Genomic DNA, 23,297 nt, shown 5'->3' on the forward strand with positions numbered 1-23,297 from the left:
AAGGAAAACAAAGTATTAGGTTCATTGCTTTCAGAATACTTATTTAAAGCCTATTTAAAGAAGAGAATCACATCAAATAATTTATTTTATTAAATGTATGTATTTTGTTTGGTTATTCTCTATATTCAATGTATATTACAAGTTTCATTTATCAAGAATACATTTAATTGGCCATCTGACTGTATACTTTTATTCTATGGTTTCAAGTCCTAGTCCATCAGATTTGAAATCAAGATGTAAAGAACATCAACATTGCTGTATTCTTTCAGCATGGACATGAGTGGAAGGACATTATTACTGCTATAGCCCATGAACTGTAATCTTGTATTCATACAGTTGTGGAACTGTAAAGCATTTGGCTGCTAAACCAAAAGTGAATAATTTGAATTCATTATCTGTTTTTCATAAATAACAAGAAAGAACAGAAAAACTGTAGCTGTATTTTTTAAAATGACAAATATATCAAAGCTTACATAAAGACACATACAAAAATAATACCTGTATTCACATCAAGTTTATGAAAAAATTTAAACATAGAAAAAGGAGACCAGCATTTTAGGCTTTGTCAATGCATACATTTTGTACAAATAATTTTAAAAAGTTGACTCTCAAATAACAGTAAAGAATAAGAAAAGAAACAACTATTTACTATTATTCCTTAATGGTCAAACACTCTCTGCATTTACTACTCCAGTAGTAACTGGGCTCATGAAGACACTCTTTTTATGTGTATTAATCTGTATAATTATTGTGTTTATTGACAGTTTGGTCTATTTAATATGACCATTAGATTTTGTTTCAACCATCTGTTAATTATCTTCAGTATTTTTTTAAAGTTTATGTTCTGTCAATGGTATAATGATATCCAACATTGTTCACATTGTTACTTGTTTCTTTGTTTGGTGTAAATAATTCAATGATTTGTGATTGTATTGTCAAATGCTTATTATTCAGATTGAACAAATTGACAGAAAATAAAAACTAAATAATACAAAATATTCACATCTCCTCAAAGTTTTATTTCAGTTTCACTTTAAGTAGACTATTTGCTCGTTTCAGAATTCAGAGGTACAATTTTTTTTGTAATCAAACCAAATGAAAACTGTATGAAATAAGAAGGAGATAAAGTGGACTGTGGCTACTGGATCTTTAAAGAATGTTGACTGTGGCTGGTGGATCCTTGAAGAAAGTGGATAGTGGCTGATGGATCCTTGAAGAAAGTGGACAACAGCTGCTGGATCCTTGAAGCGAGTGGAAAATGGCTGCTGGATCCTTGAAGCAAGTGGACAACGGCTGCTGGATCCTTGAAGAAAGTGGACAGGAGCTGCTGGATCCTTGAAGAAAAGTGGACAACGGCTGATGGATCCTTAAAGGATATGGACAGTGGCTGATGGATCCTTGAAAAAAGTGGACAATGGCTGATGGATCCATAAAGAATGTAAGACAGTGGCTGATGGATCCTTGTGTTGACTAGGTCTTACTGGACTGTATGTTTAATTAGTCTCCCTGATAAATAAGTCATTGGTCAAATATGCTATACAAATACTTATTGCTGGCCAGAAGGCAAAGTTGTACTAAATGCTTAGCTAAATAAGTAGCAATGCCAGAACCTTTATTTTTAAACAATAAGAGCCCGAAATTTACACATAAAAGTACTACTACAATGTAGTGATAAGCATAACAAAGCTAAAACTGTTGAATTACTACTCAAATACATATAAATACTAACTTCTTGAAGAAACTTTGTTCACTTCTATTCTACGTTATAAAAGAAAACAATGATACTTATGACTCTTATAATGACTGCCGATATTTAACTTCAAAAAAATTTCCAGTCTAATTATTTATAACACGAAATAAATTTTCATCATTATATTTCATAACATAAAAATCACAACAAAATTAAGAATTAAGTTACAAATATCCATTCAATACAAATGATTTCATTTATTATAAATTGAAACCAGAAATGCATTCTAATAAAAAGTTCCTCTATTTACATTATAATATTTCAGACAAACATGAATTTTGATAATGACACTTAGGTCACAGGTCATAGGTCACAATGGAGATTTTAACAATAAATATAATACTTTATTAGTGAATTGCACACTTCCTGAAAAAATCTTAGCAACATAAAAATAATTTTTTGAAATGTTTCATTTTGCACTTAATACTCCACTTCATACATCACTTTACACATCATTTCATACATCACTTTACACATCATTTCATACACCACTTTACACATCATTACATACATCACTTTATACATCATTTCATACATTACTTCAGACATAATTTTGTACATCGCTTCAAACATTACTTCATACATTATTTCATAAATCCCTTTATACACCATTTTAAACACCACTTCCTACAGTAACAGTATTCACATTTTTGGCTTCACTAAATTCTCTTTCTTTTTGTTTAGCTCGTCTCAGAGCTGCGTAGTGAACGATAAATGTGCCTATTATTGTGACAACCAGCAAACCAGCAGCTAGCCCCACTACAGAAGCAATGGCCACCTTCTGGTCAGCAGGAGCCACCTTAGTATCAGGATGCCTATCTGACATTAGGTCATTGAGATATTCCTGAGTCACAACATCTGGAGCATATCCAAATCCTACTGTCACCAGGTTGGACGTTCGACCTTTATTTCCAGAATCATCCACAGCAAATACGGCAAAAACAAAGCTTTCATTTTTGTTTTTATAAGTTTCCATTTTGAGCACAATCTAAGAAAAAAAGAAAAATATTTAGAAAGCAAAAACTGATAATAGAATACAAGATAAACTTTTATACGGTGAGAGAGTGCACACGTAAAATGAATGGAAATTAACCAAATGTAACCTAATTACCCAGCTTAGGTTAGGTATCATCAGACTATTTAACCTGTTTTAAGAAAAGCACAAACCCACAAATTTTATACTGTTACAACAACCATCAATAGGGATAACAAGAAGCTAATATTTACATTTTCTTATTCCTAAAGAATTCTCTATAATTTATACTGGCAAAAAAATTTTTTTTGCTTAAGTCAGGGATGTAACAAAAATAATATTTACTAGTCAAACCACGGCGTAGCATACGCCGTTATTTTGCAGGGCCAGCCTAGGCCCCTATGTGACCGCAGTGTGCCCCGCACTTTCAAAGGACCCGCGTTAATTCTAGGTGTAAATTATTAAATTAAACCATTTTATAACTTATAACAGAATTCCCGCAGCTTCCTGATTTACCAGGAGCTCCTTGAAATCTCCTGAAATTGCAAAATATACGAAAAAAGTCATGGAAATATTTGGAAATTATTAAAATCTTTTGAAAACTCATACAAATCTCATGAAATATATAGACAAAAATAATAAAAAAACGGCATTATCCCGTAATTTTGGAATCTGGTGAAAGAAGCTTCTCGCACCTTAAACTAATGAAGAATTACTTGAGGTCAACAATTTTCTTAGATAGATTGAAATATTTGGTAATTCTTGCTGTTGAGCGTGATCTATGAAGATAAAAGTAGTTTTGTACATAGTAAAGAATTAAAAAATGGTAATACAAATTTATTTTCTAATACAAATTCTTAAATTTCCCATATTATCCGTATCCTTACCCAAACTTGGCCCCCGTTTCGCATACGGCCCTACATCGGTTGAGTCCGACCCTGCTGTTTAGTGACGGGTGAATACAGAGTAAATTAGTTGTTCCCCCCCCCCCCCCCTTTTACAACGCTAAATTTACGTGAGATCGAAATTTTTAAAAAGTGATATTTCTTGGTTGCAACGGTCAGCCCTGCTATATTGTGACGGGTGAATACTACTTGTTCTCCCCCCCCCCCCCGTCTTATTTTTTGTGGGGGTAACTCTATCAGCAGAAATAAAAGAGTGATCTTTCCTTTACTTTTCTTCTTCTCGTCCCAACTCTTAACTCTTCAAGACCGCAATGACGCTGACAGCGACCAGTCTCCCGGCCGTGCTAACGTAATGACGCTTCCAGCGTCCGATCACTATTTCCCTGTTTACTTCTTTTTCTTTTCTAATCCACGTTTTTAATCCCTTAAATGGTTTAAGGAAACGCTAGAGCGGCCATTTTGAAAGTTTTTTCCTTCTAATACTTTGTTGATCTAAGCTGTTTTTATTGTTCTAAATATTTTTTTTTGTAAGCGACTAGTGAATTTTTCGTTTTTTTGCATCAGACATCATGGCTGACAGGCCTTCTTGCCGTTTTACTGCTGATCAGGCTCTAAATATCTTTTTAGATACGAATGATAGTGACATGAGTGACTTAGACTTAGAGTTAGATAGAGATTCTAAGACTAGAGCTAGAAAGTTATAATGAAAGCGATTTTCAGACTCAAGCGAGTCTGATAGTGAATTATTCATCCCTAGGTCTAGTAAAAGTAGTAAACGAAAGGGGGCGTCGCCCCAGCCAGGCCCTAGTAGATCTAGAAAGAAACCTCACTAAAAGTGTAAATATTGATCAACTTTGACAAAGTTATGTTTTTTAAATAGATAATTGGATAGAGTTTAATATTTCATACAATAATAATGATTGAGGACTGTTGGAATATTCTTTTTTTACTTGGGAAAGTCCGTTTTTAAAGATCAAATAAAAAAAAAATAATTTTCATCTCTGAAATTAACCTAATTTTTTTTTCCAGTGACTATCTATAACATTGAAAGATAAATTATCCTGTAGTACATTCAATTTCCAACAAAATTTTATATAACATGTCTATGTTTTAACAAAGAGAAAAAACAGTATGACGTTTATAAAAAGGCTTATGTGATAAAAATTGTGGGGGAAAAAAAAAATTCCGGTAGAATGAGAAAAAAATTACGGTTTTTAAGAGTTAAGCCATGAAGAGAATTATATATATAAATTCCATCCCCCATCCATATTACCAAAAACAAATTTGAATGTCTTTCTGGTGGGGACTGCTATCATATGTATGTCAAGAATCAAACTTGTAATGACAGAATTGATAAAAACAAGAACAATTACTCTTGAGACAGGTGAATGATAAATGTAGTTAAAATGGTTCTTACCTTCTCCCTCATGCCAAAAGGTTGTGGTGAATCCAGTTTCCCTTGTATAACAAGCTTGCTATCTATAATGGGCAAGTCCATTGCATCAATCAAAGTGTCTGCTGTATGACTCATTAGTATGTTGTAGTATGAAGCTGCTCATTAGAGAAACATAAAGCTTAAATGTTAAGTAAATAATAAAATTAGAAATAAAAAAAAATCTAGGAACAGATGATGAAGTTACTATTTCTAGAGTAAGTTATTTCTTTAGAAAAAAATATTTTTTTTATTTTTCTCTAGGCAAATAAGCTGCAAGATCTCTAAATGAATAAAATAAATTTCTCATTGCTTTATGAAGTCTTTGTTTGCATAATCTTAGAATAAGTACCTAAGATGATTTATAAAGATATAATTGTATCCAATGTTAGAAATAAATTCAACCTAGGCAAAAAAAAAACACCACCATCAAAATCCAAACAATTCTTAAGTTGCTCTTGCTAGGCTATAATGAAAAATGCTAACAAATTTTCTAATATTTTATTTTAAGCTTTTATAGCAATGTTTGATACTTCAATTGTTTTTGTGTATCTCATATTTACAAAGTACAAACTATTGACCTCTGTCATGATCAGCATCATCGCCTGGTGCAGTCCAAGCCAACACAATCATGCCTTCAGCTTGAGAGGTCTGTAGCACCCGAAGATCAGTTATTCTCATGGGGGGGAAGTCATCTACCAGAATTGATGAAGTGTCCAGAGATGGAAGCTTGACATGCTCAATGTGAACACTTCCTGCATAAGCTTTGGCTACTTGGTAATGACCATCTAGTGACACACAAAAAGTCTTAATTAAAAGTTTTAAAAAACTCCTTTTTCTCCTATAAAAAGACAATTTACTTTAAGGGCGGAGAACAAAAACAGCAGCTAATACATTTTTCTAGCAAAAAGTTACATTCAAGGTCATCATCATCTCCGAGAAGTACAATGAAGCCCCCAGTCATTAAGCACTGGTTATATGTGTGTGTGTGTGTGTTTATATGTATCTTGTATTAGCACTATTATGGTTATTATCGTAGTAATGCTAAAGTGGCCAACTGTAGTCAAACTAAATGTTCATTTGTTTGGAACAACAAAATTATCTTATCTTAATAATTAATATAGAGTGTTCAATTAATCAAAAAGATATTGTGCTAAATGTGGAACAAAATTATTTGGAAAAACATTTTGTGACAATTAACATTTAAATAGCAAAGTTAAAGAAATTAGAATTACAAGTTAGGCATACAAACATGCATTTCAAAAATTTCTACTTTTTTTCAGGGCTCTGTCTGCTAAAATACCTACAATTCACAGCAAAAAGTGGTCTAGAAGAACTATTTTATGGATCGCTACAAACAATTTAAATTTAGCAGATGCTTAAGTTACAAAAGAATTGTTTAAGTTTGGCCTTAAAATAATAAAATCAATATTTTGAAATAAAAAGGATACATCAGATAATATTATTCTTTTGGGTTTAAAAAAGATAGCCAAATAATTTTTTAAAAAAGTAATAATTAAATAAAAAAGGAAACTTCTTTTGGATAGAAAAAAATATTGACTAAAATAATGATCCAGTTTGAGGGGAAAGGGAAGATAAAACATAGAATTTATCAGTGAGCTGCTTTGAGATGCCCCAGAATTGTTATTCATTAACATTTAGTAACTCTCTATCTACACTGAAATATTGGGTAAAACTTAGTGAGACTTTTGTTTTTAGCTCATTGAAAACAAATAGAATTGAACAAAGACTCAAAAAAACAAATATCTCTTAAGACTAACCCAAACTTCCTGTCATAATCATATCTCCTCGTTGGTCTGACATTTCCACAACTGCACTATATCTGCCAGATATAGTAAAACTAGTGAAGTATCTTGAATATATACCATCATTTTTCACAATATCAGCTCCTGGAAAAAAAGAGTCGAAATGACATTTGAGATCATTTTATACTTAATTATATTAAACTGAAACAAAAAAATTGCTGCATGTTTTCACTAGCATGACATCTCAATGAACTGTTTTATTTTATGTTAGCTTTGTTTCCTCTGAGCTGACTTAAAGCACAAAGCATCCTAGTTCTAATTCTAAAGTTGGTTTTCCTAAAGCAATATTTTCTGATTGATTATAAAATTGCAGTGACAAGATAACATAGCCTTTCATGTGGTTCTAGTGATGATACTGTTGTTAGATAAATTAATTTCTTTAGTGGTGGTCATTATGTTACATAAGATAATCTCTCTAGTGATGATGTTAGTTAAGATAACCTCTCTAGTGATGGTGATGTTAGGTAAGGTTAGGTAAGTCAAGAACAGACATTTAGAAGATGTTTTTCATATCTTATTCTCTTCTCCGCTACCAGCTGAACTTAAATCTAACCCTGGAAATGCATGCTCTCTTAAAGTAGTTACTTATCCAATATTGTGTTGAAGTCTCAACACACTTCAGTGGGACTGAAGGGGCTGTAGACTTAAAGATGTTTTTAAGTGATTGTGGCTAGAAATGTTTATGGTTTCCAAAACACAATTCTAACTGATCTATCAGGCACTGGTTTTTATTTTAATTTTAAAAGACTTGAAAACATGTACTATAAAGTTAGAGATGATTACAATGATTCATTCAAGAGTGAAAACATGTACTATAAAGTTAGAGATGATTACAATGATTCATTCAAGAGTGCATTTAAAAGCTGGATCTAGACTTGCTATTTATAAGAAATTCAATGTTTTCTATTAAAAAATGATAAGTATATTTGGTTTCCTGGTTCCCCCCCCCCCCCCGACCCCCAAATCTCTCTCTGTAGCTCAGACATATTGATTGGAGCAAGTATTTTGAGTTCAGAAATTTTATATTTCAAGATTTATAATAATAATAATAATATATTAATATTATTATTGTTTTTGTAAGCTTGCACTCCATCCTCAGCCAACATCTGGTGAGTTTAACTAGGTGAATATTTAATAATGAAGAATGAATATTTACACCAGTATTAAATAAATTTGTGATTCAAAGCAGAGGAGATCATATTAGCATAAAGTAAATACAATGTGTAGTACAGGGCATCAAGCATAAAATGTTTTAATCATGTCTAAATGATATTGTTTATAACCAAACTACCACCAAGAAGGACAAGGAACCATAACACTAGAATATATCCTATTGCAGTAATAGCCCTGACTCTAGCACTGATGCTGGCATAGCAAAGGCTCCTTAAAATATTTTTTAAAAAGACAAATGTCCTTCTATTTGCTACTCTATGAAACTAGTAGCAATCAATTGACTACAAACACCTATAAAACAGCTCTTAAGAAATAATATCAACTCCCCCAAAAGGGGGACATCTCTGTACATGTATGTGGCCTGGGAAAAAACATAACACCAAAAGAAAATCAGTCCAAGCAGAATTTAACACAAAAGGCCTTAATCCTTCTGGACATTGAACATTCTACTAAAACAATAATGTATAAAATAATTTCATAACAACAACAAATATGCCGAAAGACTTATGAAGAATTATGCACTTAGAAAAAAATCTAGACACTCAAAAGCGCACAATACTAACCTCCTGAAACATGGCAAGGTACAGAATTTATGTTCTGGTCTATTGTGAAAACAATCCAAATAACATGAAATTCAATCAGCTAATTGATATGATAGTATTTCACTACCAGAAGTGTACAGGTAATTGTTGAGAGGTGAGATCAACTATTTAAAAAAAATGATAATAAAATTACCAATGCCATTGTCAAACAGTTCAATCTCAATGGGATCAGCCATGGGTCTATTGACAAGAGCCTTGACCTTAAGGTTTCTCAAGGGTTGGTTGCCTTGAATAACTTCTGCAACAATGAATGACAAAAGTGGCCAGGTGCTGTTGTCAACCATAATTGACCCTGAAAACTTCAAAGGTGGAATGTCTTTATACCTCGAGGATGATGTCACTACAAAAAACACATCATCGCTGGAGTTGTCTGTATTTGTCACCTGGTAACTCCACAGTCCTACCTACAAGGTTGTTAAAGAGACATTCATGAATATTTGTTTATTAATTTGAAATAACTAGACTTTGTAATAAAATGTAGCTTTGTCCTCTGATACATAAAGATCACTGGCACGAATGAGTTGAAATTTTTATAGTTTTTTTAATTCAGTGGAAAAAAAATGTGTCATGTGGGAATCCCAAAAAAAAAAAAAAAAAAGTAGATTCCCTTTGGAAACATTCTGGTCCATAGAACTAGCAGACAAAGTTTAGTTCACCTGTTTCTAGGGTCAAAGGGGTAATATGGCCAGCACAACAACCAGTAGCTAATACTTTCCTCGGATGAGGTCAAATATCCAGGGATGGGGGAACTCAAGGACATAGGCAAGAATAAAAATTCATGTTGTCTACATCAAGAGTCAAACCCTAAGCCTTTAGATGAGTCTCTCAGCACTTTACCTCTCAACAACCCTCATCCTTTAATCAAACTAATAAGACTAAATCAGACGCGTAGTGAGCAAAAACAACTTTATTGGCGTCCCCCCCCATTCTCTATGAACATCACATAAAAATTTAGGCTTATCTTATAATAAAAGGTATTTAATAATAACATAATACAAATAACCTTAGAATGTATTACCTAACTAAAAGACCTACAATAATTTTTATTTTTATGATGCCTCTCTGAAGGTGGCGCCCAGGCATTGTGCCTCTCCCCTCCACTGGCGGATCCAGAACTTTGGAGTGGGGGGGGGGGGGGGCGATTTTTTTCCAAACCCTAGCCCTAACGCCCAGTAAACCCTAACCCTATGCATAAACGTGCGTACAGCATATATAGCGTTTTCTTGCATTTTTCACTGCAGAAACGCATTCTCCTGACATCTACAGCTTATTACTTATTAGTGGGGTTCGGGCCGAAGCCCCGACGTTTTCTTGCATTTTTCACTGTAGAAACGCATTCTCCTGACATCTACAGCTCATTGTTTATCAGTGGGGTTCGGGGTGAAGCCCCGACGCCAAAATCGTTTCCTTGCATTTTTCACGGCTGAAACGCATTTTCCTGACATCTACAGCTCATTATTTATTAGTGGGGTTCGGGGCGAAACCTCAACGCTAAAAGCGTTTTTTTGGCATTCTTCACTGCAGTAACGCATTCTCCTGACCTACAGCTCATTATTCATTCTATTATAAAGGGCCTTTTGAATAATATGGAAAAATATTCAAATATTCTAATATGAATTTATAGTCCCTTAATACATTGCAAATACAACCGATTTGTTCTTTGAAAAGATAAGATACCCCACATATTTAGATTAAGGCTTTGAGGATCGCCGCCGAAAAAAAAAAATTTGATTAATAATATTCAATAAAATGTAAGCATAAATTGTGAGTTATAGTCCTAAATTTATTTAACTAGAAAAATATGAGATAGAGTAAAGGTTGGAAAAAGTCGACTAGGAAAAGATTATCTGGCTTTTGAACTCATCTCAACCGTGACTGATATATTGACAAATTTTGTTTGAATTAATAACTTTTCCAAAGCAAAGTCTTTCTTAAAATAGTTATGATTTTTTTTTATTTTGTAATTTCTTACTATAATACTAAAACGAAAAAGTATTGGTTTGTCCTATGGAGGTGAAGGTGATTGAATGTATCGCACTTCCACCTATTTATATTATATAGATATTCGACTAACTTTGTTCACATACTATGATTTCTCCATAAAAGTAGGACCCCCCCCCCCCCCCCACTCAAAGGGTTTAGATGGGAAGGGCAGTAGAGGTATTCGCTCCTCCCCTTCCAATCGGCCAAAGATGAACGACATAATATAAAGACCTGTTAAAATACCAATAAAAAGTTTTAATCATATAGATATTTAATTGATTCTGTTAGCAAGCTGTGATTTCTACAAATAAATAGGACCGCCCCCCCCCACTCGAAAGTTTATGGTGGGGGGGGGGCGGATTGATGCCATCGCCCCCTCCCGACCCTACCAAATCAGCCTAATTACTAGAAAGGGGGGGGGGGCGAAATAATCTAAAAATAGGTTGAAATATAAATAATTAGAATATATTATTAACATAAGTAATAAATTCGGCCGAGTGGGGGGGGGGGGGGGGCGATCGCCCCTACCCCCCCATGGATCCGCCAGTGCTCCCCTCACTATGTCTGTGTCCCATGTAGCCAAGTAACAAATCAATAAATAAGAAAAAAATATATTTCATCTTCTGTTAATTTTTGAACTTTTTTTTATCAACTATAAGTTTTGTAAATGTTGATAAAATTGTTCACAGATAATAACTGGGTATGTTGAATAAGTTAAAGGGAAACTCCGATAGTTTTTCAAATTTTAGTTATTGACATATTTAAATTCTGCGTAAAAAGTTGTAATAGTAAACATTATATCATTTTTTATTTAAATGCTTGGAAAATTTTATATTCAATAAATTAGACAGAAAATTCTCCACGCCCCCAAAAAAACGGGGTTCTGCGAGATGTTTTTAGTTTTTAAAAACGTGACGTCACAAGGGTGCTGGCTAAATATAGATCTAGACCTATATAACCGATAAACTCTCTAGTCTAGATCTAGACCTATCGGATCGCATTTATTGTTACGCTTCACAGCTAGATGTAGTCTCCACGTTGATTTATAATCGGTCATTGTTTATAAACCTCTATTTCTACTTGAAGAAAATTAAATATTGTTCTTCAGCTTGTTGCAGTAGTTCCAATCACAAAGATAAAATCAGCAAGTATGCTGATACAGAAATTAGTGTCTCTTTTCATTTGTTTCCAAGAGATGAAGTTTTAAAGGGAAAATGGGGAAAATTTATTCGCCTGAAGAGCAAATATTTTACAAAGGCATTAGCTAATTCCTGTTTATGCTCAAACCATTTTGAGAGAAGCTGTTTCAGCAACTTCATTGCTGTGGAAATGGGATTTAAAAAAAAAATTGAAGTTGATACCAGGTGCAGTACCAACAATACATTGGATTTCCAGGCCAAAGAATTCAATTAATGATACTACTGAGACATTTTAAACAACTGAAGTTCATAAATATAAATGAAATCAGATTTGTGAGCTAGAAATTTACTACGAATACTAGATCTACTATTAAATTTCTTATTTAATAAGTAGATCTATCGTCTACGAAACTCAATTCCAGCTTTTTAACTTTTGACCTTGGGGGTGTGTCTCGCCGGCTGAGCCAGCGTCAAGCTCTCTCAACACTTTTTCCATGTCAACCAATGTTAGGTCGAAACAGCACAAAAAAATCATAATTTTCTTACGGTCAAACATACAGTCATATTTTATACACCATTAGAAATTTCTTTTAAAGTATTTTAATGATGTAATAACGAAAATTTTTTTTTATCAAAGATAATTTCTTTTTCGCCTCCCTATCAATGAGTATTAATAGGATTTGAGTGCACCGTCATGACGTCACACAGAAATTCAGTGAAAATCTGACTGTTTTGGATGCGCAGAAAAATTATGTCACAAAAACATCAATTACTAAGTTATTCTTGCAAATAAAAAAAAAAGAATAATATATTCATTATCTATAAATCAAAACACATATTATATCAAAAATTGTCAAAATCATCGGAGTTACCCTTTAAACAATTATTTTTTTCGAAGTCTTTGGGAGAAAAGAATTTAAGGACTGCACTCCGTTGTTCAAAGATTAGGACTAAACAAAATGGACATTGAAGATCAAAACAAGCATCAAGTTAGTTGTAATTTACAGCTACTTACCTCGGCTAAAGCAGGAATTGTAAATTTCACTCTGCGCAGGACTGGGTCATTGTAATACTCAGGGTATATAGAGCAGTAACGACGTCCAGATGGAGACACAATGATGCCATCAGGAGGTTTATCTGTTGTATATGTTATACTAATTCTAGTGTTGTAACCCAGGCTACTGTCAAGGAGAAAACTTCCTTTCAATGATTCAGATTTTTCCAAAAATTCTCTTTGGCTTATTATCTGTAAATCAATGAAATCAAAGAAAATATTGAATAAATTACAATGTATTAAAATAAATGCTTTTAAATATGTACTGTCCAACAACAACAGATTGGGTTTAAACAAAATCCAGATTGTCTTAGTAATAGTGACAAGTGTGTTTTTAAAAGGATTTATTTATTTGAAATTATAATTATACTCTGGTCTACCACTGCACAAACTGCCAACAGAATGTCTTAAATATTATATACCAAATGACAGTCACCAGAAATGGCCATTATCCCATTGCACAACTTTTGAAGCTTGAAAGAGGACCTGACAAATTTGTAAAATGTTTTTCATTTTTTTCATTAAGCTTGCATGAATCATGGTAAAGAAAGTTACATACAAATTTTGTATATATTTTACACATTGTTTGTTTCATACACATTCACATTTAGCCGTAATTAAAATCGCAATGTATTGTAGACATTTACATGTGATAACAACTTTAGGGTTAAGTGCAATTACAGGCCTATATAATAAGTTGTTCTAAGTAGTATTTTTCTTTAGTGCCCGATGATTCATAGCAAAGTAGGAGCACTCCATAGGGCGAATGCTGCAAAGTTAAAGTTTCTGTGGAAAATGGTTTGAAGAGGGTGCTTATGGATAATTGTTTTTAATATTCCATTTCTAGATATCCATAAAATAAATTGGTGACTCAGGACAACTTGCATATCCTAAATTAAAAATCCTAGATAACAGAGGGAAGTAATTTAAGACACTCTGTTTAGCAAGCAAATGAATTTACAATCAGCCACCAAGCCTCTAAAGGTTCTAAATAAATTTTCTTCTAATCCTTAATGAAACATGTCAGCATAACCTTCTAGGGCAAAACAACTCCATGCTCATGACAACACAAGCCTGCTAGACCTGCATAAAAATGTGTATCTGATACACAAATGAACACAATTTATGTAATTTTATTATGTCTTTACATTTTAAGATTATATTTCTGTAGAGATTCAGGTACAGACTTATTTAACCCAACTACTTCTTTTCTAGCCACTGCAACTACAAAGTAACTACATTGCAGTCATGTAAATGCCCATTAAAAACTGTTTTCTGCTCATTTTAGCCTACAGTAGCTTACTGTCAATTACTGTTTTAATTGAGAACTTTTTTTGACAACAAAAAAATGATTAGGGATTTTTTTCATAGGGACTCTGTAGCAAATGTTTTTTAGCTTAGCAATGAGAGGTAACTCATTGTTGAAAACTAATACATCACCAAAAATATTTGTATATTATAAATGGCTTCTACTGTAGAAGCAACAAAAATCATCCTTATTTCATTTCATTTTTTTTTATATTTAAAGAAATAAGTAATGTTAATAAATATCATGATAAATAATTGCAGATTTTATTTGTTGTTTTCTCAGGCATATGTTTAAAGTCTAATAAGTTTAGTTACTAATAAATCAGACCCAAAGTGAATTTACCAATACAGGACTATGACTTTGCTCTACATCCAGTAATGTGCAGATATCTAACAAAGCTTCCAGAGCAGAGATTGTGGAAAAACTGCTGAAATAATATCGACCACCTGCAAAGTAAACAATTTGATAAATAATTTTTATAATTTTTTAAATTTTAAACATCTATGAATAAAAAGGTAAATAAAACAACATTTCCTACCAGTGAGTATAGCAAGCTGTTCTAAGCCTCTGTTGTCTCCATTGGACAAAGCTATAATGCTGACGACTGCTCCAGCCTCTATGACTGTTTCAACAACATTATTCATATTTGAACCGGTTGTGTCAGAGCCATCTGTAATGACCACAATAAAAGTATCAGAGGGTTGTGTGGATTGCCTTTCCAATACCTGGTGGAAATGCAGAATAATATCATTTTAGTTTTAATTTGAAGTTGAACTCACAGCATGTGAATCCTGCAGCAGGTTAACTATAAAACTATGCTTTATAGTTCACAAGATAAACCCTGGTGACATAAAAAAAAAGACAATACTTTTCAAAAGTTGAAGTACATTTTTTTCAAATACCATTTATTGTTAAATATGATACCTCTTTTACAAATTATATACTTTCAAAATAAAGTTTGTTGCAAAATGTTTCAAAATGGTTCTATTAGCATCTAAAAAAATGTTACAAGACTTGCTTACTATACCTAATAGAAACATTTTTAATAGCCTTTAATTTAATGCTTAAGTTACAACATTATCAGTGTTTTATAAATTATAAAAGAAACAAGAGATTATTTTACCTCCCCTAATGTCAACTCTTCAGAGGACAAGGAAGAAAAATGTCCTCTTTAACCTTCCCAATCCTTCTCTATCTGATAGAGCCATTTTTATAAAACACTTAAACAATTTCTGATGTGAAAATTGATATCATAAGATATTAGAGAGTTAGAACTTTTGAATTAACATTGTTATATTTTAAATTATTTATAAACTCATTATAAAACTAAAGAATTCTTCTTTACAATAGCATTGCTTTATGTCTTGTAGGAAACATTGTATCTTATTTACAAAGAATATTTTCTGTATAAGATACAAGTTTTTAAAGAGCATTCTCTTGTAGTCTCTTCCTTTTGTTAAGCTCTTCCTGTTGTTGGCAGACGGAATATATCTGAAGAAGCCTTACAAATTATTTTATAAATTAAGCGACTTGTAACTTTTATATTCACCTCTAAAGATTTCAATAAAGCACTTCCTATATCTGTAGCACCTTCGCATTTGCTAGGCAGTTTAGTGGCAACATTTTGCCTGCTGGCATCATCAGTAATTTTAGTCATCGGTACAATCATATCAGCAGAGTCAGAGAATGAAATGATGCCAAGCTCTGTGCCATCAACCAAAACATCTTCAACAAAAGTAGACACAACCTGTCTTGTTTTCATCAGGTTGTCATGGAGCTATGGAAATAGATTGATCAAAATTTTCAATGAATTCAATGAATCAATCAGATTTCATTTTCTTTAAAAAAAAATAATCACAATGGCTTGACTGGCTACTAAGCTAAAAGTCCTGGCTTGAGAATTTGTACAGTCAGATTTTGTATTAGATTTTAATACTTTCCTGAGTTTATCCAATGGCAATAGATACTTGACTTGATGAGAGGAGAAAATGAATGATTAAAGTGCCACCTGATTTCCCTTTTGTACACCTTAATTCTACTTTAGATGAATATAAACAACTTAAGTTTATTTAGTGTTGCCTTTTCAAAGAAAGATATTCATGGAATAAAAATGTAGTTTATATTTGTTGTATTATTCACTTAAGACAATTGTATTATTCACTTAAGACAAACCATCTTTTATTATTTATTCTAACAAGTGGATTTGTATTATTGCTTGAAATTGATATGGGTACTAATAACATAAAAATAGAATTTTAAAAAATAAAATGAAAGATCCCATGAGAACTCTGAACTAAGGACTTATGGGAAGTCGAGTGAAAAGAGGACTCAAATGTTTGGTCTCTTAGAAAGTAGACCTGTTTTGTGAAATTCAAGGATATAATTCTAAAGCTCCATGAACAGGGTTCTGTCTAAGGATCTGAAGATATTCCAGTGTGAAAGTTTTAATATTATAATATCTATTGAATTGTGAAATGATAGTTGTGAGAGGTATGCTTAGATGCAACATAGAGAGATAGTGTTGTTTTTTATTCTATAATAAATGTTCAACTGCTGATATTGGACTTTGTTAGCTGTTATTTTTTAGCTAGTTATGCAAATCCACTGCCATTTAATTCAACATCTACACAATATACTAAAGCAACGTCTACACTTAGAAACTAATATTGTATACAAAGTTCTAAAACTCAGTGCTGGGAGTCGAGAGACAATAATTTTGCTACCAAATCTTAACGCCAAGACATCTTTTTTTTCCACTTTTTTAAAAAATAAAATAATTCAATCTTGAGTAAATATTCATCAAAGAAATTAAAACATGAAGTGTACAAAAAGAAAAATTCATAAGAACATAAATAGCACAATTAAAAAGTGTATTCTTAGAAATCTTAATTCAAATAAATTGTGAGGAAATAATGAAATAGAGATTGACAAACTTTTGTTTACATTCATGCTTCTAGATGTGTCAATAGCAAGTATTAGTCTTTTAGCTGAAGTAGCTTTCACTAATTTAAAAGATGGACTTCTATCTTGTACATTACGTGGAGAATTTTTCCCATTGTTGAAATCTGCAAAAATTATGATGAAAAAAAAGATTATTTAAACTGCAACTCATTTCCCTTATAGGCTAGGCATCTTGAGACATGCTCCTATGAAACAGTTGGAGGACTTCATATTAAAAACCAAAGGATTCCCTTTCAAAACAGAAAATAAAAACCATTGCATTTATTTCAAGCAAAATAATAGTCGGACGTGTGGCTGAGAGGCCAAAACCGCGTGAAATTGGCTTGGCCACATAACAAGGGGGCTCAAGTTCAAATCCTGACTTGAGCAGAGTTGCGTTTGCTGAGCGCCTAAAGGCAGCACCGAAACCTTCTCCCATATACTCCCTCTCACCCGCTGGTCCACAAAAGAGATTGGATCATAGTACACTGAGCCTCAAGTAAGACTGAGGGATGCGCTATATAAAAGCAATAGAAATAAATGCTGGTGAAATCATATTTTTAATAGGGCTATTAGTTTTTGAGATCTAAATGTATCAGATAGACAGCAAACAAAACGATAGAAACTTTTTCCTGAGATAAATATTTTTTTTTAATTTTTTTTTTCAAGAGATGAATTTTTATGATAAATTTGTAATTTCCTATATATACATTTGAAGGGTACATATTGGCTCAAAGTTACAGTATTTAGCAATTTAATGAAAAAGAGGATTTTTGTTTAGTTTATGTGGACATTCTTTAATCCACTCTGGTAAAAAAAAGAGTTGGCCATTCTGCTAGACAAAAAACATTTTAACACATAATGCGACAGAGAACTGGATTAATGAAGCCTCCCTTAAAAAACTTAAGGTTTATAAGTTATTTACTAAGAATAGGGAACAAAAAAATATAAACCTTTGAATCTTTTTTACTAGTAGACTTTTAAAATATTTTGGTTACATATGATATCTCAATGTTTTTTTTTCTTTCGAAGCAATAGAAACCATAAATATTAACTCTTTCAAATAACCTCTTCCAAGTTATTCAATATTGTAAATATTATGCATACCAATAACTGAGAAACACTTATCTAAATATGATTGTGTAACTACATTGAAGTTTTAATGGAAATTATATAAGAAAGCAATGTAACCTATTTAAGTTTTTGAACAATAATAAGCTATAATATTATAAGCTATTTTACCAAGTTGTAGGCTGGACAGATGTAGTAATAATAAGCTAAAACATCAGCTTCTAGTCAGGAGTTGAGGTCTATGAGTTTACTATTATAATAAATGTGTTAACAAGAGATTTACCTTCGCTCTCAGATATAACAGTCCATGTACTTTTTCCAGAACACAAACGATTTTGTCGACTTGGAGATTCATTGTTATGAACTCTTCCAATGTCAGAATGATCGTCATTGCAAAAATGAGTAATCTAAAAAGTTTAATGCCACATAAGGATTAAAAGATTTTTATTTAAAGATTTTTTAAAAATGTATATAATTAAATACATTTTTTTTTAATTTTTAAAAGATGTACACTCATGCTTGAAAATAATTATTTTTTGTTTTGAAAAAAAAAATTTTATCAAAGAAATTGCTTAGATAATTTTCCACTCTTATATATCGATATGGAAAGTGATTACAGTATTCTTCTATCTTAATGAGTTTGTGTCAGAATACATGTTTCCTTGCTTGTTCTCAAAAGGGGAGAATAATCTGATCAAAAATTAGTTTTGCGTACACTAGAAAAAAGTTCAGCAAATAAAACTTACTGAAGGTATCATTATTTTATCCATGATGGACGCTGTAATGTTTTCATTCAATTGAAGATGTGGAGAAGTCTTAAAGATACAATTTTCCAGAGACCTATTCCTTAAGTCACATGGTACATCTGATCCATTGTTTAGCCTGCTGGCAAAATGTGTCAAGAGAGTTCATCTAGTCTCTATGGACAAGTTTAAAGTCTGACAGGTGACAGACATCAGACAAATTTGTTGAACCAAAGGATGACTTTCTGTCACTCAATTCTATAATAATCACATTGAATTGAACCTTTTTTTTTTTTTGAGAATAATCCAATCACTAATTTCAGATCTTCTTTGAGATAATTACTTCAAGACCATGAAATTATGTCATGCAAACAAAACATCTGATTTTTTAATGCTTAGTAGGAAACTTGCAAAACACAATGTCCCTCACCTATTGATGTATGGGATAAAACTCTTTTAATAATACAGATGAAAAATTTTCTTTTCAAATTAGGCAATGTAATGATTCAACTAGATAATCACACTGTGGCTATTGAAGCCCATATGATGATTTGATCTAAAAAATTTATCTCAGTAATCTAGGCTTCTTCTGTTTTGCGTAAGAAAAAGAATAAAGTAAGTAAAAAGTCAAGTTCCCCTTTAAGGCCTTGTGGTCTATAGGGCAGACGATGTAAAGGTCATCTGTTTCTGTGGCCTATAGTTAATGAGGGTGTTATGTGGCCAGCACCATGACCAAGAAAAGAATAGAACTAAGGATTAGTCTGCCCCTTTTAAACAGTGTCCGCAATTGTTTATCTTTTCAAAGAAAAATCAGTATCAATATACTGGGTGCAGTCAGAATGGGTAAAGAGTAGTAGTTAACATTAATTCTGAAAATTCTAAAGCATTATATATCAATCATGGCAGACCTGATCAGTTCCCCAGCAATGTGTAAATTACATCGGACAGCTTCTAGTTGCATTGTTGAAGGAGAGAAATAGAACTGCTCTTCACCCTCCTGGGGGAACTCGTCAAATACGCCCCATCTGAAGTGAGCCCACTCATGTACAAACACGCGGCCTAGAGTGTACAAAGAAACAGACAGAGTCAACATAGTTAATGTAGAATAATGTTAAGCACTTTCTAAAAAGAAGTATAGTCCTTCTAATTTTTGTAACATATACAAGTCATTGATTGTACATTTCATGCCCTCTTAGGTATTAAAAAATATCTTCTTATCTTATAAAATACAAATGATACTTCAAAAAATAAGATGATTATGTCCTGTGCATGTTCCTAGGTCAATCTAGTCATGCATGTTAATCCATGACTTAAATTCTATTAAGTCATTGGTTTTCCTGGCTGACTCAGGCAATCCATTCCATGCTCTAATAGCAATAGGAAATAAAGAATATGTGTAGGCCTACAAATTTGTCCTAGCATATGGAACAAGGAATGTGCCTTTATATTTTTGTCTGAGTATTTTATTAGGTTTTATTTTTGTATTTGAAGATTATGGTTCAGTGTTTTATGTATAATTGCTACTTTACTTTTAAGTCTTCTATCCTGAAAGCTTTCTAAATTTTAGTGATTTTACTAAAGGTGTTACTTTAATCAAATGTAATATTCATTTGTTATGAATCTGACTGCTCTATTTTGTGTCTGTTCCAGTTTCTTAATGTTTTCTTGAGTTGAGAAGTCCCAAACAGAGGATGTATATTCTACTATTCGCCTAATCAAGGTTACATAATATTTGGTTTTATGTTCTTATAAATTTCTTTTAATAAACCCTAATGCTTTGTTTGATTTTTAATAGTTTCATCAATATGGGGATTCCATAATAGTTTTTCCTTCATTATTACACCTAGGTATTTTGAGTTTTTAGTCTGGTTTAGCATGAATAAGATAAGTGGAATTAATTTGTTTTAGTTTTTTTTGTTTGTTATTCCTAATAAGGTACATTTTTCTGTCTGGAAAGACATCCACCAATATGATTACCATTTCTGTAATTTATCTAATTCTTTTTGTATGTTATGTTTAATAGGATCAAACATCTCTAAAAGAACTTACTAGATGGGCCATAAGTCTCCCTTCCATTGGAGTCAAATATATCAGTAAACAAATGAATTCTAATGCCTGGCATGCCACACCCACCAAACATTTGTGTGTATGATCCTGAACTTGGTTTCAAATTGCTCTCCAAACTTCTCTTCTTTCTTTGAGGCACTGAATCTTTAAGGACACAAAATTACACACAAATATGAATGACAATAAACATTTTATCCTACACTAAACATTGAGCCCTAAACTACAAAACTCTATATCCAAGCTCATTACAAATACTTTTTAAATTGTCCATAAACCAATACTGGCTGTAGCCCCATTAGTATGGAGGGATGAACCACTACATATCTTCATAAACAAAAACACTTTGACAAAGATCTACTTGGATGAACCACTACATAACTACTTAAAAACAACTTTATGACAGAGATCTACTTGGATGAACCACTACATAACTACTTAAAAACAACTTTATGACAGAGATCTACTTGGATGAACCACTACATAACTACTTAAAAACAACTTTATGACAGAGATCTACTTGGATGAACCACTACATAACTACTTAAAAACAACTTTATGACAGGGAGCTACTTGCATGGATACATAAATTATCATACACTATACTATTACTCTATAACTGTTTCGAGGCAAGAATGTGATTAGTATTTAATCTTACCCACAGCCTATGAACTGATTTGCTTAGCATCTAGTACTTTAAGACTTAAGTTTCATTAAATTTGATAAACAAGTAATCAGGAAAATTGTAGACCTATTGACTTACTTTCAATGACCACATCAGCATTGTTGTAATTTTCTGACTTGGCTGGTGGCCAGGAGAGCGTATTGGTCCATGTGTTTGGTATTAAGATGGTCACATTGCTAAAGTATGCCCTTCCTTCTGTAGCAGTGTACAGATAATCTGAGGCACCATCCATCATTTCCTGAAACAATTACTTTAAAAGGTAATCTGAGGTACCATCTATCACAGTATGAAATGACTATGAAGTTATTTTGTAGCAAATCTTAATGCATTAATTTTTTGTTCATACACATTTAAGTCTTTACTTTTATATTAGTAACAAAGCATTACTGTCAATTTATAAATTAATGTCAATCACTTCAGTGTCTTAATTTTTTAAAATAAAGCTGGCTTGTCGATGGATGTGATAATTGTCTATACAGTTTGGGGGTTAGAATTTTGCCATTAAGTACTTGGGCAATAGGATATGTCTTCTTTCTAGAAGTAATGAATGCTTTTTACTTTATAAGACATTTCTTGAAGAAAATTTATTTTATTTTCACATACAAATGATTTTTTTTCACTTCGTGACATTCCTATAGACTTCCTTTCATTTCAAACAAAAAAAAGAAGCTACCAAGACAGATAATACTTTGTGAAGTCTTTACAAAACACCTTAAACAGATGAATACAGAAATCATACAGCTAGGTAATCATTACCTTGATGCTGTTTATCAACACTGCGTCCTCCTTTACTTCAGGGTGAATGGCAATGAGAATGTCACTGTAGCCATTGTTCATGAACTTGATAGCAGAGTGTCTTGACATCCCTGACACAACACTGATACACACATAAACAGGAAGACAGACTGAGAGTATCATCAATCTGGAACACTTCATTTTTCTGTGTGAGCTTTAAATTCACTATTTAAAAACATTGTTTGGAAACAAGGTATGCATGATTCACTTTAGAAATGATGATGCCAGGTTTTTTTATCCTTATGTAGTGAAAACATCATCAAACTAATTTCAGAACAAAATCAGGTTGTTTAGTGAATAAAAAGCTTCCTATATTTTTTGTTACATGTTCAAATCAATCAACTTTATCTTGGTATTAATTCCACGATTGACACTAAAAAGTTCACTTGAGACAGATAGTGTTATCTATGAGATAATTGTTGGATATTACACTAGTAATCACAGCAAGGGAGATAAGTGACTTTTGCTAGAGTGCAATCAAAAGTTGACCTACAAACTGCACCAATGATGTAAATACAGGAGTTTAAAGATAAACTCTTTCAGATAAAAATAGTCTCTATGTCATTTCACTTTTATCCTAGTTTAAAGACCCAGTCTATCACTAAAAGTAGATTAGGATTGAACATCTATATTAAACTACTAAACAAAAGAAAGTGGTTGCCAACTTTTTTTTTTAAAAGTTTTATTGTATTAGCGATTTAAAAAAAATAATCTTTTAATAAAATTTGTTAATAAACAAATGTCTCCACATTTGGTGTCACCTCATAGGTTGAGATGCATCAGTTATCTCTCACTAAAACTCAGTTTAAGAAAAAACACATTTGATTAAATGAAAAACATGACAGAATCATTT

General features: G+C 32.2%; 1 protein-coding gene across 2 annotated transcripts; it reads right to left on the reverse strand.

Annotated features, from left to right (window-relative positions):
- Positions 1-998: 998 nt before the first annotated feature.
- Positions 999-23,195, reverse strand: LOC106066907 (calcium-activated chloride channel regulator 1-like). 2 transcript variants are annotated; one of them, XM_056020509.1, is made up of 16 exons: positions 22,406-23,195; positions 21,728-21,887; positions 20,950-21,111; positions 19,809-19,959; positions 18,904-19,039; positions 18,441-18,564; positions 17,090-17,211; positions 15,696-15,923; positions 14,685-14,871; positions 14,489-14,592; positions 12,799-13,029; positions 8,795-9,065; positions 6,842-6,970; positions 5,642-5,848; positions 5,046-5,179; positions 999-2,738 (listed from the first exon to the last, which is right to left on the reverse strand). In XM_056020509.1, the coding sequence occupies exons 1-16, from the start codon at positions 22,583-22,585 to the stop codon at positions 2,364-2,366; spliced, it is 2,901 nt and encodes a 966-aa protein (XP_055876484.1). In that variant the 5' UTR covers positions 22,586-23,195; the 3' UTR covers positions 999-2,363. The 2 variants fall into 2 exon arrangements, with proteins under 2 accessions (XP_055876484.1, XP_055876483.1); XM_056020508.1 differs by having other exon boundaries at positions 18,904-19,042.
- Positions 23,196-23,297: the final 102 nt, after the last annotated feature.

Source organism: Biomphalaria glabrata, chromosome 2 (assembly GCF_947242115.1).
Source record: "Biomphalaria glabrata chromosome 2, xgBioGlab47.1, whole genome shotgun sequence".
Classification (NCBI taxonomy): domain Eukaryota; kingdom Metazoa; phylum Mollusca; class Gastropoda; family Planorbidae; genus Biomphalaria; species Biomphalaria glabrata.

What these genes read in the sequence shown, in the direction of transcription:
- LOC106066907 (XM_056020508.1), bottom strand. Translation starts at nt 22,585, where the DNA reads ATGAAGTGTTCCAGATTGATGATACTCTCAGTCTGTCTTCCTGTTTAT. An exon ending in ATTGCTGGGGAACTGATCAG is followed by an intron (nt 19,043 to 19,808) that starts GTCTGCCATGAT and finishes ACATTTTGCCAG; the next exon opens with CAGGCTAAACAATGGATCAG. An exon ending in ACACATCTAGAAGCATGAAT is followed by an intron (nt 15,924 to 17,089) that starts GTAAACAAAAGT and finishes CTATTTCCATAG; the next exon opens with CTCCATGACAACCTGATGAA.